The sequence below is a fragment of the Berghia stephanieae genome, chromosome 4, assembly GCF_034508935.2.
Source record: "Berghia stephanieae isolate SIO BIC M18660-M18661 chromosome 4, UCSD_Bste_1.3, whole genome shotgun sequence".
Lineage (NCBI taxonomy): Eukaryota > Metazoa > Mollusca > Gastropoda > Nudibranchia > Aeolidiidae > Berghia > Berghia stephanieae.
The window spans coordinates 54,267,440-54,282,759 of record NC_088363.1 but is presented as its reverse complement, the minus strand read 5'-3'; the positions used below and the strand labels follow the sequence as shown (position 1 = coordinate 54,282,759).

The window sequence follows — 15,320 nt, the reverse complement described above, 5'->3', positions numbered from 1 at the left end:
ATGAGATTATAAATACTTATACGACTTGGGCTTTATGGTAGCCAGAGTCACCTTGTTTCTAAAGTTCTTAAGGGAAATCAAGTAGGATATGAGAGTTAGAATAAAATTGAGTCTCACCTTTGAAAATAATACAAGAAGAAGATGTTTACATACTTGTATTAGCAATACAAGATGAAATCTTAAGAAAACATCATTAATCTTCATGTTTCCTTTTTTCTCCCAACAGTCCACATAAAACCATTTTTTCATTTCATACAGTATCAGTTACCTGTTATACATCCTTTTTATGATATCCAACTATGACTATAGCCAGATTCACACCTGAGTCAATTGGGATATGTGTAGCATGTCTTACCCAAGGGTACAATGTTGGTGCTTAACATCACTTGATTTTTGTGACAAGACGAGACACCAATTCACTGAGCCACCAACATACAATTATCCAAGTAACTCCTACTTGATTTGGCACTAACCTTTGAGTCCCGCTCTGAGTGACGCATAGTTGAGCCCTTTTTTGTCATATTCATTCATTGGACTTGGGTGTAAAATGAGTACATGGCCGTTTACAGTGTCATCTTTGTCGAAAAAAAAAATATTGCAATATTGCCTAACAGGTATCATGTCTCGTCCTACATGTTTAGTGTTGCTGTGGGCTAGAGACCCTTGGTAAAGCTCTTTGAACACGTTTTGTGGATTATATTGCACTATATAAATTCACGAGTTTTTTCAATGACAACTTTAGAAATAACCAGCTATAGAATTCTCCATTGAAGCTGAAAATGGAGTTTCCAAACATTTTTGCATATTGTTTTATGTTAAACCATTACTTCTGTTCATCTGTCCTTACAGTTTATGATTAACTTCTTTTTCAGGACGGTATTGGGCTAACATCTCTGACACAATTTTATCTGGCACTTTCTATCAGTGGCGTGAAGGAGACATAACACGACTCACCTTCAAGAAAGGTACAGTGATGGGATATCATAGATTAGTATAAAATGAAACAATATATGATGCTTTACTATTTTTATCTTAGCACACAAAAAATCTGAATCCACTTAAAAGTGCAGTCCAGCTATTAACACATTTTGCTTGATTCCTGTGGACATTGTTTATAAACGCAGACCATTGTATATCTTCTGCTTCCAGTGGCTTTAATGGCTGAGTAGTGGGTAGCTAGATTTAACTTTTGTGAATGTAAAGCATCAATGAATGCGGTAAGTGACTTGATGGGTGATGATCTGAAATATTTGGCTGAATTTCTGTCCTTGAGAAAGGCGCTTCACAAATTATGTTGTACTTGAATTAATACACTAATAAGTATTGACAATAGGCAGTGATGGAATACTTTAGAGGTGATGAAATAAAATTTGGCTCCATGTAGCCTGTTGGAGAAATAGCATTAAGAAACATGGTTATAATTGTGTATTTTACATTTTTTTATGGCACATCTAACAGGTGATACAGTCTATCACAGTCTTGGTGAGGTCACAGCTCTCTCCTGGGTCTCTGGAACATGGATGGTGGAATACGGTAGAGGATTCGTCCCTTCCACATTGATCTTTGCCCTCGCTGACTCTTTCTTTTCGACAACAGATTTTGTGACTGTTTTTTACATAATCCGAGTTTATATCAAAGCGCTGTTATTGGAAGCAGGGTTTTATTTAGGCAATGTTAGCAATTTTATTGAAAACCAGTTTTGATATTTGTAATTGTTTCTTGGTGTTTGATTTAATGGAAATGAATTTATATCGCTCCTTCTGCCTAATCCTCAAGCTGCTTTTACATTAAGTTGAATGCCTTTAAGGGGCGGTTTGGGTCTATTTATGAGGAAATCCTTCAAAAAATTGCTTTTGAGATTTGATGAAAACGTTATTTTGTTATCTTAAAAAATATTATTGAAGTCCATTTTCTCAAAATATACAATAAAGGTATGAAAAACACGAAAAAAGTGTGAAAATTGAAAAGCTATTTTGCTATTTTCTCAGCATTTTTCTAGGGGTATGGGATATCCTGTCAAATATTTCTCAGAATCTATTCTATGAAATTATCTGAAAATTTTCAGTTAACACAGAGGTACTGTACTGGCATGGCAGTTTTTTTCATTGCTTGCTGCTGAAAAAAATCACACTGATTTGCATTGCGGCCGCAAAACCTTCATTTTTTAGCAAATTTATGCTAATTTTCGAGATTTTGCAAAGAAATAGAATAAAAACAATTTTTTTTTTAAAGGCGAAAAAAAGACGAATTTTTTTTCTTTTAATTTGATTTTGTACCTGAATACAATAAATAAGTATTGACAATAGTATCAGTGATGGAATACTTTAGAGGTGATGAAATAAAATTTGGCTCCATGTAGCCTGTTGGAGAAATAGCATTAAGAAACATGGTTATAATTGTGTATTTTAAATTTTTTGTAGAAAAATGTAGAAAGTGAAAGATGATTAATCAAGAGTAGTTTCTTTTTTGTTATCTCATTTTCTTCCTTTTTAATGGTGCTGATATGATCTTACATGTGTTGCAAGCACCGTGAAATCCATAAAAACAAACGAATACCTTTCACTTTCATGAACTAATTATGGATTTTTAGGAAAATCAATCGGAAATTTTTGCAAATTTGTTGCAAATTTTGCTGTTTTTAGCTTGCAAATTGTGGGATCACAAAAAACCGTCATGTCAGAATTATTAAGAGATTTTTGATAGGGTATGAGTATTTGACTTTGTAATGTTCTAATAAAAATCCCATAAGCTAAAGCTGTAAAATCTCTCTATGGTGACATAAAATGCTACAATGTTGAAAAGAGGGAAGAATATGGAGGTTATTCCTGTGTTAGTTTTTGCGGAAAATTTGCCACAAGTTATTCTTTTTGGTGCCAGACCCTCAAAACAGGATGCAAAATGAGTATCAACACAGATAATATATTTTTTTCACCAAAAGTGTTTTTAAAAAAAATATATATAATGGAAATACAGAATGATTAAAACCGCCCAATATAGGTAATTAATTTTTTATAGAAAAGACCCAAACTGCCCCTTAAGTATTATGACATCTTCAAATCTGCTTTGATAAAGGAAAGATTAATCTTCAAGTTTTTTTAGGTGGTTTTGTTTTTGTTGTGTTTTGTTTTGTTTTGTTGTCTCTGGGTTCTTGGTCTTTTTGGGTTTTTTAATTTTTTTTTTTTTTTTTTTTTGGGGGGGGGGGGGGGGGTTGTTTCTTTTTAGAATTTGTTTTGTTTTGTTTTGATTATTAAGAACGTTTCTCAGGAGTTTCAGTTTATGTACTCTTGGATGTTATAGCTATCATTAATGGTAGCTGCTTACAGAATTATTTCTGTCTCTTTTGAAATCGAATGGTTATTGAAATTATCTCTGGTCATTCTTGTTTTTTTTTTGTTTGTTTGTTTTGTTTTGTTTTTTTTTCATTCTTGTAATTTAAGGCCTGAATAGAAATTTAAATTGTTTACATATAATGGACACATGTTCTTAAAAGTCATTATTATACGGACCCAAAAATTATTCCTCCTTATACATGTTTCTGAAATTGATGTGATGCTTTACTTTTTTCCCAGCAGGACTGGTAAAATATTAGTAGTTTTTATAGTGTGCGATAATGCTTTTGATGCTTTTCTACCGTTGATTACTTTTTCTTGCTTTAATTGTAGTTTTGTTACTGGAATGTGGACCTGTTTACTATCCCACCTCTATCAATAAACATTGCAGAGTGAAGCAGATGGAGAAAACTAATTTAAAGTTAAACTGATGAGAAATATTTTTTCAGCTATCAGTTTATAGAACTACACTCATTCTCTTCAACAATGCATATATATATATCAATTTAGCCCAATATGAATACTTTGAAATATAGATTCCGTTTTCAAATTTAATTAACCTCAAGATTATACCAGTGTCAAGTAATGAGTAGGTTGTTTTTCTTCACTTTTTCACATTGTCATCATATTGGTGACAAGTGCTCTGTTTTGTTGAAGGCTTTCGTTGTTGTCCTTTATTCTTCTGATGTAGGTGTAAATGTTATATTATCTGTCAAGCTATCCCAAGCTCTTGAAATATTTGGGCAGATTTGTGTATATATTTGTGACCCAATGCCTCCAAACAACCTTATGTCGGAGTGACATTGATGCTGAAAATCTAGTCTATAATAAAAAATATGAAACTTGGATGTGTTTGGTTGAGTAGCACAAAATATGGTTTCATACCTGGATACCTAGATACCTGGATACCTCTGTATAGAGCTTTTAGACTTGGTGTAGTCTCCTTCGCTCCTCCTCATCTATTAATGATTGGACCAATTTTTATAATTGAACTTGTTTCCTAGGGTGTTGCTTATCTCCAACTCTGCTTTGAATTTATTCAAATTTTTTGCTGATACTGTGGTTTCTTGTAGTTTATTCCAGTTATTTACAATTCTAGATGAAAAAAAGTTCCTTCTTTCATTTGTTTTAAAACGTTCTTTTTTCAGTTTCTTGCTGTTTCCTCGTGTCTGAATGTTCTTGTTTGGTTTAAGGAATCCTGCCTCTACCCTGTCTATTCCCTTTACTATTTTATATGTTTGGATCATATCTCCCCTTCTTCTCCTGTAATCTAAAGTCGGGAGATTTAATTCTTTCAATCTCTCACAGTATGTTTTGTCTTTCAGGTGTGTGATAAGTTTTGTTGCTCTCCTTTGCACTCTTTCCAAACAGTCTTTGTCTCCCTCAAACTTCGGATACCATATGCAGTTAGCATATTCCAGCTTTGATCTAACCATAGTCTTGTAGATGGTAGTCATGTGTTTTGTTTTCAGATTCTTGAAATTTCTTTTCACTATTCCGAGTGTTTTACTAGCCTTAGATTGAACATCTTTAATTTGCTTCTTGAAGTTTAGCTTCCTATCAATAAATACTCCTAGGTCTTTTTCCCCATTGGATTTCTGCAGGGGTTTTTCTTTCATTATATAGTTTGCTTCTCTGTTGTTTTTTCCTAGGTGAAGAACTGCACATTTATCTACATTGAACTCCATCTGCCATATTTCGGACCATTCTTCAAGCTTTTTCAAATCTTGTTGTAAGGTGTTTCTTTCTTCTTCTGTATTAGCTACTCCATAGAGCTTAGTATCATCGGCAAAGATTTTACATTTAGATGATAGATTGTCTGGCAAGTCATTGATATAAATCAGGAAGAGAACTGGTCCCAGTACACTTCCTTGTGGAACTCCACTTGTTACCAGTCTCTCTGTTGATGCTGTTCCATTCACTATCACTTTTTGTCTTCTATCTTTGAGGAAATCTCGGACCCATTTGACTGTCTGATCATTAATTTGATACTGTTCCAATTTCCTGATTAGGCGCCAGTGTGGAACTTTGTCAAATGCCTTTCTGAAGTCGAGGTATATGACATCTAAATTGTTGCCTAATTCCAGGTCTCTCGTCCAGTCATCCATTGTTTCAAGTAGGTTTGTTACTGTAGACCTTCCCGCCATGAAACCATGTTGATCTTTGCTGAATAGTTTGTTCTTGGTCATATGATCAACCATTTCTTCTCTAATCAGCTGTTCCATGAGCTTGCAGACGACAGATGTCAGGCTCACTGGTCTGTAGTTTTCTGGATTTTTTCTGTCTCCCTTCTTGAATATGGCTGTGACGTTAGCTTCTTTCCATTCCCTTGGTAGTCTTCCTTCTTTCATCGACTGGTTAAATATCTTGGTTAGGGGTTCTACTAGCTGCTCTGCTAAGTTTTTTAGGATGTAAGGATGAAGTTTGTCAGGTCCAGGTGATTTACTCTCCTTTAGGTTTTGTAGTCTCTTCATTACTCTCTCTTCAGTAATCGGCCATTGTGTAGTATCTATATTACTTGTTTTAGCAATATCTGGCAAGTTTTTCTGGTTCTCCACTGTAAAGACACTTGCAAAGAAGAGATTTAGCACCTCTGCCTTGTCTTCATCTTCAGATGCCCAAGTGCCATCTTCTTTTTTTATGTCACAGGTTCCCTGTCTTGTCTTCATTTTACTGTTTACATAACTCCAGAATACTTTAGGATTTTCTTTCGTTTCCTCTGCTATCTTGTTCTCATACTTTTGATGCGCTTGTCGGACTATTTTAGTAGTTGCGTTTCTCACTCTTTTGTATTTGTCCCAATCCTCTTCCTTTTTGCTTCTAGAGTATCTTCTATTTACTGCCTTCTTCTTCCGTAATGCCTCTCTCACTTCCTGCGTCATCCAAGGTTGATTTCTTCTCCCAACCCGGTTCCCTCTGCTTTTCGGGATGTTTTTCTCGAAGCATTGGTTAAGTACTCTGGTAAATCTACTCCAGTTGTTTCCTACGGTGTCCTCGATTAGTATTTCCTCCCATTTGATATGCCCCAGTTCCTCTTTCATACTCTCTAGATCAGCCTTCCTATATCTGAGTGTCAGTTTTTCATCTACAGTCTCTGATGTCGCCCTCAGTTTTAGGAATATGGTCGCATGGTCGCTTTTTCCAGTGGGTGGCTCAGTCTTAGGTCGATTATGTCATTTTCTTCCTCCATCAATATCAAGTCCAATACGTTGGGCTTCTGGTTTTTTCTCTGTCTCGTGGGTTCTTTTATTATCTGTTGTAGGTAGCAATCTTCAATGGTTTCTATGAAACTTTCCTCCAGGCTTCCCTCTTTTGGTTCGTCCATCCCTTTCCACTCCAGTTCCGGCATGTTGAAGTCTCCCATAATAATTATCTCTGAATGCTTTTTTTGTGATGCTCTCCTTATCATCTCCAACATTCTCTCATTATTTTCTCCTGTGCTATTTGGGCTCCGATAAATCACTCCTACTAGTATCTGACTTTGTCCAGTTACTCCAATCGAGCACCAAGCGCTCTCCCTAAAGTCGTGATCTGTGAGTTCCTCTATGGGGTTAACCTTCAGGTTCTCTCTCACCAATAAGTATACTCCTCTGCCGGAAGTTTCAAAATCTCTGCTAGCTATTATAGTGTATCCCTCAATACCTAACTCTGCTATTGTTGGGTGTGTTGTTGCATTCTTTGGCTTAGCTTCTGTTATTGCTATCACATCTGGATCTTCTTCTTCTGCCATAGCATAAAATGCATGAAACCAACATTTCATATTTCATTTTATCTTTAAATTCACTTTTTGTATCTGTTTCACTCCAATACAATACCAGTTTGATCTGGGGGAGGGGTCACATTTTTAATACATGGGATGTTACCGGCTATAAATTTCAAAGCACCCCCCCCCCCCCCCCTCTTATAAATTCCTCTAAAAGTATAAAAAACAGAGACAGAGATTGATTTGTAACAAAATATGTTTAAGACTGGGTATGATCACAATTTTGATAAGAGTCTGAAAACCACAGATCGTGTATGCATTTACAAGTGTTGAAAGGAGCATATTCCTCTCTCTTTGTGCAATACTTACTTACCTAAACTCGTTTTAGTTTGTATAACTGACATCACATCTTTGCCTCTTCTCTATCCCCATATTTATTTTATATGGATGAGGCTGCTTTAATTTTATTTTGGATTGTGGAGGTTGATTTTGTGTCTTCCTCTATTGCACAGTATTTAGGACAAGAAGGCTATCATAAGTTCACTATTTTTCACTTTTTATAAAATGCTCAAACCCTGTTTCATTCAGTGACAGTGATTCATGTTAACCCTATTAAGCTTTAAAAAATAATCAATCTTTAAGTACAAGGGGTGTAATATGATATCAAACGGCACCCAATGAACTTTTTCAAAGTATTTTATAATTTGGGATTGTACTCTTGTCCTTAATAGCAAACTATTGATCTCTGATATTTGTACCCTTCGACATATATGACTTTGTTTCTTTGCTTTGGGATTATGTTACCGTACTGTATTCGGTTGCCCATATCTGGCCTTGCATCTTTTATTGTGAAGGAGTCTGTTAAACAGATTGTATTTTTGCACGAGAGATGGTATTTTTGAAATATTGTAAATCATTTCTTCATACTACAATATTTGTGTATTTCTATTTTTATATGTTTTCTTACCAATTTGAAAGCACACCTATTGATGGGGACGCTATGCTTGTGTATGGGGGTGATTTTTAGATGATATCATTGAGTGATTTTAAGAGCTAAAGATCATCTTTCGATATTGATTTGTCCATTCCCCATATACATAAATAACATTCCAATTTTGGTTGTTTGTATTTTTTTAAAAAATTTTAGTAATTGGTAAAAGATTGTTGTTCTATATTTCCCTTTTTTAAAAAAATAGAAATTCTCATAATAATGTTTTCTGTTGTGTGAGAATTGTTCAATGAAATAAGACTTTATAAACCACATATATGTGAATTCATTATAGTCATGTACTACAAAAGTTTGCGTGGTCCATGGTGAAAACTATATTAATCATTACTAAAATACTCACATCAAATAGTCACTCACATTTTATAGTACAAAACACAGGTAGCAAAATGTAACTGCAGCAAGGGAGGTAACGTGGCACAGCTATATGATCTTTGCTTAGAAACTTGGATGTACCAGGTTTGACACATACTTGCTGGGCTGTATCCTGCTCTAGCTAACGCTGTGGCACTGTGGTGTAGTTGACACCTGGATATTTTTGTCATCCCTTGAATTAGACCCTGATGACAAATTACTCCATGGAGGATTCAATGGAATTTTTTAATTTATAATTATTATTGTTATTGATAATAGTAGATAGTTTTTTGGTATCACTTTCCTCTTTAAATATTTATTGAGTCAAATATGTAGATTATTATTTTTCCATCGGTTACAGAATCAGAAGTGCTATAAAGGTAAGGGAAGTAAAATGTTGTTTTCAGATGTATTATTTTATTATAATTTTTGTGCAGGTGTTTCACTTAATCTGAATCAAATATTGTTATGTATAGATATTTGAATGATTTGTACCAATAAGTGAGTTTGTATATTTTTACTTTCAATCGTCAAATCATTGTTACATTGTATTTTTCTAATGAAGTTATGCTATAACACCATCAATGATTTGTGGTACTGTTACATGAATTATTGATGGTATACAGTAGGGTACAACTATAAAATCATATTTGCTTATTTTGTATTTTTTAATATGAAGTTTATAAGCTGTTCATCTACTATTGATGGTATGCTATGAAGCAAAACGCTCATCAGTTCTATTCGCCAAAACAGTCATTACCAGCACTCAAATTTATGTGTGTGTAGTCTTTTAAACAGAATTTAGTGAGAGCTGATCACATATCAGGTGGTTTAAAGATAATAAGTGCTGAGGGAAGTCAACTTCATTCTCTCTACATTCCGAAAGAAAGGAGAAAGGGTGCCATACGGTTTCTCATTTCTACTGCGAATAATATATTAAAGAATGCAGAATTTATATTGGGGCACAGGGAGATTGATTAAGACAGGCGATATTGTAATTGTAGTTCTAGGCCCTGTCATCTCTCTCAAAAGATTTTTAAAAAAAATTTCTTAAGTCCATTCAAACTGTTCTATTTAAACAATGCTTGCTTTCTGTACTCAATATATTCATAAACGTCAACTATCTTTATAATTTGGTAATTATACATATCTACTCACCTACCCGGAAGTGTTAAATCTACATGTTATATATTACACAGGGTTTATATATTAAATCTAAGGTTTTTTTCTTGATTTTATCGCAGGTCGTGACGTTAATACCTAATTTGTGATCTATGGCCTCAAATTGCTATTGATTCAGGATGAATCAGACGCCGAAATTTGAATTTCAAGTTAAAATAAACAGAGAAACAATGATATTTTTAGTCTTTTGCACTTGAAGAAATTATGCCTATTCTTGTTAATAAAACATGTTCATTTAATCAAAGTCTCATAATGTTGACTGCCTATACATTAAATTTTGAGTATCTAAATCACTCTGACTGACATAACAACATTTTGAGGCAGTAGGTCACATTTCACTTCACATGTATACACTTTAAAAATTAATTATTTTTAGTTAATTTAATGACAGTAAATACTTTAATGATGACGGGCAAATAGTGGTACGTTTGGTTAATTGGAGGGCCATCAGGTGATGATATATTCAATGTAATTTTATACAAGAAATTTAGTGTTTTATAAGTGTAACAAATTGCTGGGTCATTTATATACTGTAGAAACCATTTTTTAAACTATAAATAAAATGTTGTAACTCTTCATTTTGGTTTTGATGGCTATAGTTGAGCTGTTCGATATTTCTAAAAACAAAATATACAGTATTTACCTTCAATAAAATAGAAATTCTTGTTGATCACATTGAATACAATTTCCAAGTGAATTCAGGTACAAGATTTATCCATTTTGCTTTTAACCTCTTAGTTACTTTATGTTCGATAAACCTTTTTAAAAATGTATTACTGGGTGGGGTTCCCGATCTGCCATAGTGGGCAGGGATGTACTTGTATCTGTTTTCCAATTGCTTTCTGTCTTTGTCTTGGAATGGGATTACTTAGTTTTGAAGGCTATCATAAGTTCACTATTTTTCACTTTTTATAAAATGCTGTTTCATTCAGTGCACAGTGTCAGTGATTCATGTTAACCCTATTAAGCTTTTAAAAATAATCAATCTTTAAGTACAAGGGGTGTAATGTGGATATCAAATGGCACTCAATTAACTTTTTCAAAGTATTTTATAATTTGGGATTGTACTCTTGTCCTTAATAGCAAACTATTGATCTCTGATATTTGTACCCTTCGACATATATGGCTTTGTTGCTTTGCTTTGGGATGATGTTATCCCCATTATCCCCCGTTTTACTACCGATAAAATTAATTAAAAGTGTCGCGAGTGCTGCAAAGCCCCTAGAAATGAGTAAATAGTAGCGACAAGACTTCAATTTTTCATTACTATTCAACTTTTATGACTGCTTACAAGAAACTTATGGACCCGGTTTATGTGACTTTTTATGCATTTACATCTATTTTTGATAATTAAATGTATTGCTTTGGTTGTGACATAATAGTTCTTCATTTATTTTATTTGATATTTTTTTGTCATAATCAGTATTCACAGTTCATGTGGCTTGTGATGATCTTAATAATTTACATTTGGATGGTGATCCCTTGACAATCCCAGGACCGGGAGATCACTTGCTGTCTCTTCTATCCCCCTATATCTGTTTTCTGAGTTCCTCTCTGTCTTTATCTTGGAATGGGATTACCACTTGTTTTTGTCCTGGCCCTTGCCAGAGTCCTTGGCTGAGAGGTAAACCGTATAATTGTATAGTGTTAATTTTGGGAAGGGATATTTTTTATAAATGTATAAATCATTTCTATGGTATGTACTGATCGTTATATTTTTGTTTTTAACATATCTTGTAAACATTTTAGTGTGTTCCTCTTCGTGGGATACTTTGCTGGTGTCAGGATGAGACTTTTAGGGGATCTCAAACTAAGTCTACCTGCCCCCGCGTTTTTTTGCCATTTCAAACGCCAAAATTTGCCATAAAAAATGGTAAGATTTGCCATCAAAATAGCAAAATTTGCCAAAAATTTGCAGCTAGTTTTACAAAAATCAAACAATTAAAACAACATGTACGATAAAAAAATAGACACAAAAAGGGCATTTTGTAGAATATTGATGTCACAACATGTCAACATGAATTTATTTACATTTCGAATGGTTTGAAATAATATTATAATAATTATAATAGCCATAGTAAGTAAGTAAAAAAAAAAAAGAAGGAAGTAATCAAAATATTTTATTAACTATTTAGCTTCTTAAAAATTGGGAAATCAAAGTGAACAATCGGATAAAAAATTCAAAATTTGAAAAACTAATTAAGGAGAGGAAAAAAATAACAATTCACAAGGAAAGAGAAACAAAATCCATTTTCCAATGGGGGCACATTAAATTTGTATTCTCTAGTTACTATCCAATTTTGAGCATTATTATTATTGCTTTGTATTTCAATATAGGCCTAATGGGTTTTTTGAATGATTATGGGCGCGGGTGGTTGGATGGGAGCATCACCCTTGAATCATATACCTATGATGTTCGCATGGGTGTACGATCCGATAGTGATGTCGTTTCTTCTTCTCTTTACTAGCCTATCCTGCTTCTTTGGTTTGTGATTGTATTTTTGACAGGGGATATTTTTTTTTCTGTAAATCTTCTGCCTGTTTGTTCTTGGTTATTTATAATTTAGCTTATGATATCTTTAGGTTATGATTTTGATTTACATTTGTACTATTTTTGTTAGATTGCTTGTTTTTTTTGTTTCAGCGGTCTCTCATATAACCTCAATTGTGTTGGAAGAGACCTAAAGCAACAAACAAAAATGATTATGGGATGAAGGACGCGAGAGCTCTTCAGTAAAAAGAAAAAAAAAAAAGGCTGGGTGGGGATCATGACCTCCCATAGTGGGCAGGGAGGTACATGCTGTGTCTTCTATCCCCCCATACCCGTTTTCCAATTGTTTCCTGTCGTTGTCTTGGAATGAGATTACTTAGTTTTGTCCTGATCCTTGCCGGAGTTCCTTGGCTGGGAGGGAAACAGTTGAATGTATAGTTATTGTTTTGGGAGATGATATTTTTTTCCTTGTAAATCATCTCTCTGTTATGCATTGTATTATGTTTAGTTTACATATTATATTATATGATTGGTAAACATTTGAGTGCATTCCTCTTAGTTGGGACCTGTTCTCGTGTCTGGATGAGAAGTTAGGTGATCTCAAACTAAGTACTTTGATAGTGTGCTCTTGGAATCTACAACTGTTCCCTATTTGAACCAATTCCCCTTTGTCTGCCCTATTCTTGTATGCTTTAATTGTAATTCTAGAACTTTTTACTATCCTATTTTCTTCCTTTTTACTGATGCTGATATAACCTTAATGTGTTGCAAGCGCCATAAAACCCTTAAAAACAAAAAAACAAAACAAAAAAGGCGAAAATGAAAGCTTGGGATCTCCAATAGCCTAGGCTAGGCCATAGAGGTGGGAGGTTAGGCCTAGACATGTTTGTCCATTATTTAGTGCCAATTTTGGATGCTAGCATTGAAAGTCGACTTCTTTTCACAATTTTTCATAGCTTTTGTTATTTTTTAAAAACAAAAAATCGTCAATTTAGCCTAAAAACGGCGAAAATTGCGGCTTTTTGCGGCCAAATAAAAATTTGCGGCTTTTTGCGTTCAAGGGTGAAGTTTGCGGCCGCGAAAAACTGCGGGGACAGGTATACATTGATGGTATGCTCTTAAAATCTACATCTGTTCCCTATTTGAACCAATTCCCTTCTGTCTTACTTTTTCTTGGTTGCTTTAATTGTACTTCTATATAAGTAATTTTTTGACTTTCCTTTTTACTGATAGAGTGCTCCTGGAATCTTCATATGTTCCCTATTTAAACTATTCCCCTTTATCTTCCCTTTTTTCTTGTGCTATCAATTGTAAATCTTTCTTTTTTTTTTTTTACTATCCTATTTTCTTCCATTTTACTGGCGCTGAATCGACTTAAATGTATCGCAAGTGCCATAAAACCCTTAAAAGCAAACAAAACTAACATTCTGTCTGTGTCTTGGAATGAGATTAATTGGTATTGTCCTGGCCTTGGCCGGAGTCCCTGGCTGGTGGGGAAACAGTCAAATGTATAATTATAGTTTTAAGAGAGGATATTTTTTGTCTTGTAAATTATCTCTCTGTATATATCATGTACATGAAACAGTCTTCTTTTCCCTCATAACATATCATTCCTATTGGGTGGGGTTCCTGACCTCCCATAGTGGGCAGGGAGGTACATACTGTGTCTTCTATCCCCCTATGTCTGTTTTCAACATGCTTTCTGTCTTTGTCTTGGAATGAGATTACTCGGTTTTGACCTGGCCCTGGCCGGATACCCTGGCTGGGAGGGAAACAGTCAAATGTATAGTTAGTTTTGGGAGATGATGTTTTTTTTTCTTGTAAATCATCTCTCTGTTATGCACTGTATGTTTTGTTTGTGTATTATAATATATGATTTGTAAACATTTGAGTGTGTTCCTCTTCATAGGGACCTGTGCTTGTGTCTGGATGAGACTTTTAGGTGATCTCAAACTAAGTACACTGATAGTGATAGTGTGTTCTTGGAATCTACATCTGCTCCCTATTTGAACAAATTCCCCTTTGTCTGCCTTATTCTTCGATGCTTTAATTGTAATTCTAGAACTTTTTACTATCCCATTTTCTTACTTTTTACTGGCGGTGATATGACCTTAATGTGTTGCAAGCGCCGTAAAACCCTTAAAAACAAAAAAACAAACATATCATCCCTATATGTTGGTATAAGTATTAATTTAAACGTATTTTGTCATATATCAACAAAACTTTCTAATGTAGGTGCATTGTATATTCTTGAATAAGGCCACATTGAAAGGCAAAGACAAAAGATGGCTTTGAGAGGATAGAAAGGGAATTTTAAAAAAAACTTGAGCACTTATGTCGGGCAATATCTACTATACATACCCAAAGTGCTTTACAGTGGGTCCCTAGCCAACAGCAACACTTAACAAGTAGAAGTAGAATGAGACATGATGCCTGTTTGGCGATATCACAAAAAAAAAAAAAAAATTCCGACAGAGACAACATTGTCAAGGGCCAGGCATTCATTTTACAGCCCTATCTAAGGATATAATGATGCACTGCTCAAAGAAGTGGAATTCGAACCCTGGATCTTTCGGACCAAAGGTGAGTGTCTTACCACTAGACCACATATATACTTTCATTGCCTTGAACTCTGATTTTTAAAATCCATGTAACTTTATCAAGCATAAACTTCACCACGTGGATTTTTTTCTAAATTTACTTGAGAAAAATCCATTTAATTGTACAAAAATATTTGAAAATGAATTGTCATTAGAACAGTACATTTTGTCAAAATGTCTGAATCAGTTGTAGCAGAAAATATGTGACCAATGTAGGTAATAAAATGATAAAATAAAAATCTTCATTGCAATATTTATTTCCATCGTAGCTCTTACATTTTGAAGCAAATGTGTATTTCTGTTTCTTCTTCAAGCAATACGTCTTACTGTTTGGTGATTGCAGGTGGTCTTTAATCTTGTGAGAAATCCATCATATTCCTTTTTTTTTTTTTTTTTAATTTCAAGAGTTTAACTGCCTTGAAACTCCCGAATAACTAACATAACATAAATGAATAGGTAGATAAAGAAAGAATTTTGCAGAAGATGAATTATGGTCGATTGAATTGGAGGTTATCGTGCTAAACTAGTACATAATTTCAAAACTTCAAAATGATTGCCATCGTTACCATAGCAACCAAGTCGCTCTTAATGGGAAAAAGTTTACGGAGTAGCAACCATATCTAGTACACTATTTGTACATATTTGATCATGGGCC

At 34.2% G+C, this 15,320-nt stretch overlaps 1 protein-coding gene across 1 annotated transcript in view; it reads left to right on the top strand.

Annotated features, from left to right (window-relative positions):
* The window catches only part of LOC144970829 (sigma non-opioid intracellular receptor 1-like), a 12,817-nt gene extending 1,869 nt beyond the window's left edge, over window positions 1–10,948 (top strand). The window contains exons 3-4 of the mRNA XM_078910896.1: window positions 873–965; window positions 1,459–10,948. Coding sequence (XP_078767022.1) covers window positions 873–965; window positions 1,459–1,703 — 338 coding nt within the window. The 3' untranslated portion in view covers window positions 1,704–10,948. The remainder of the gene's footprint in view (window positions 1–872; window positions 966–1,458) is intronic.
* The last annotated feature ends 4,372 nt before the right edge of the window (window positions 10,949–15,320 follow it).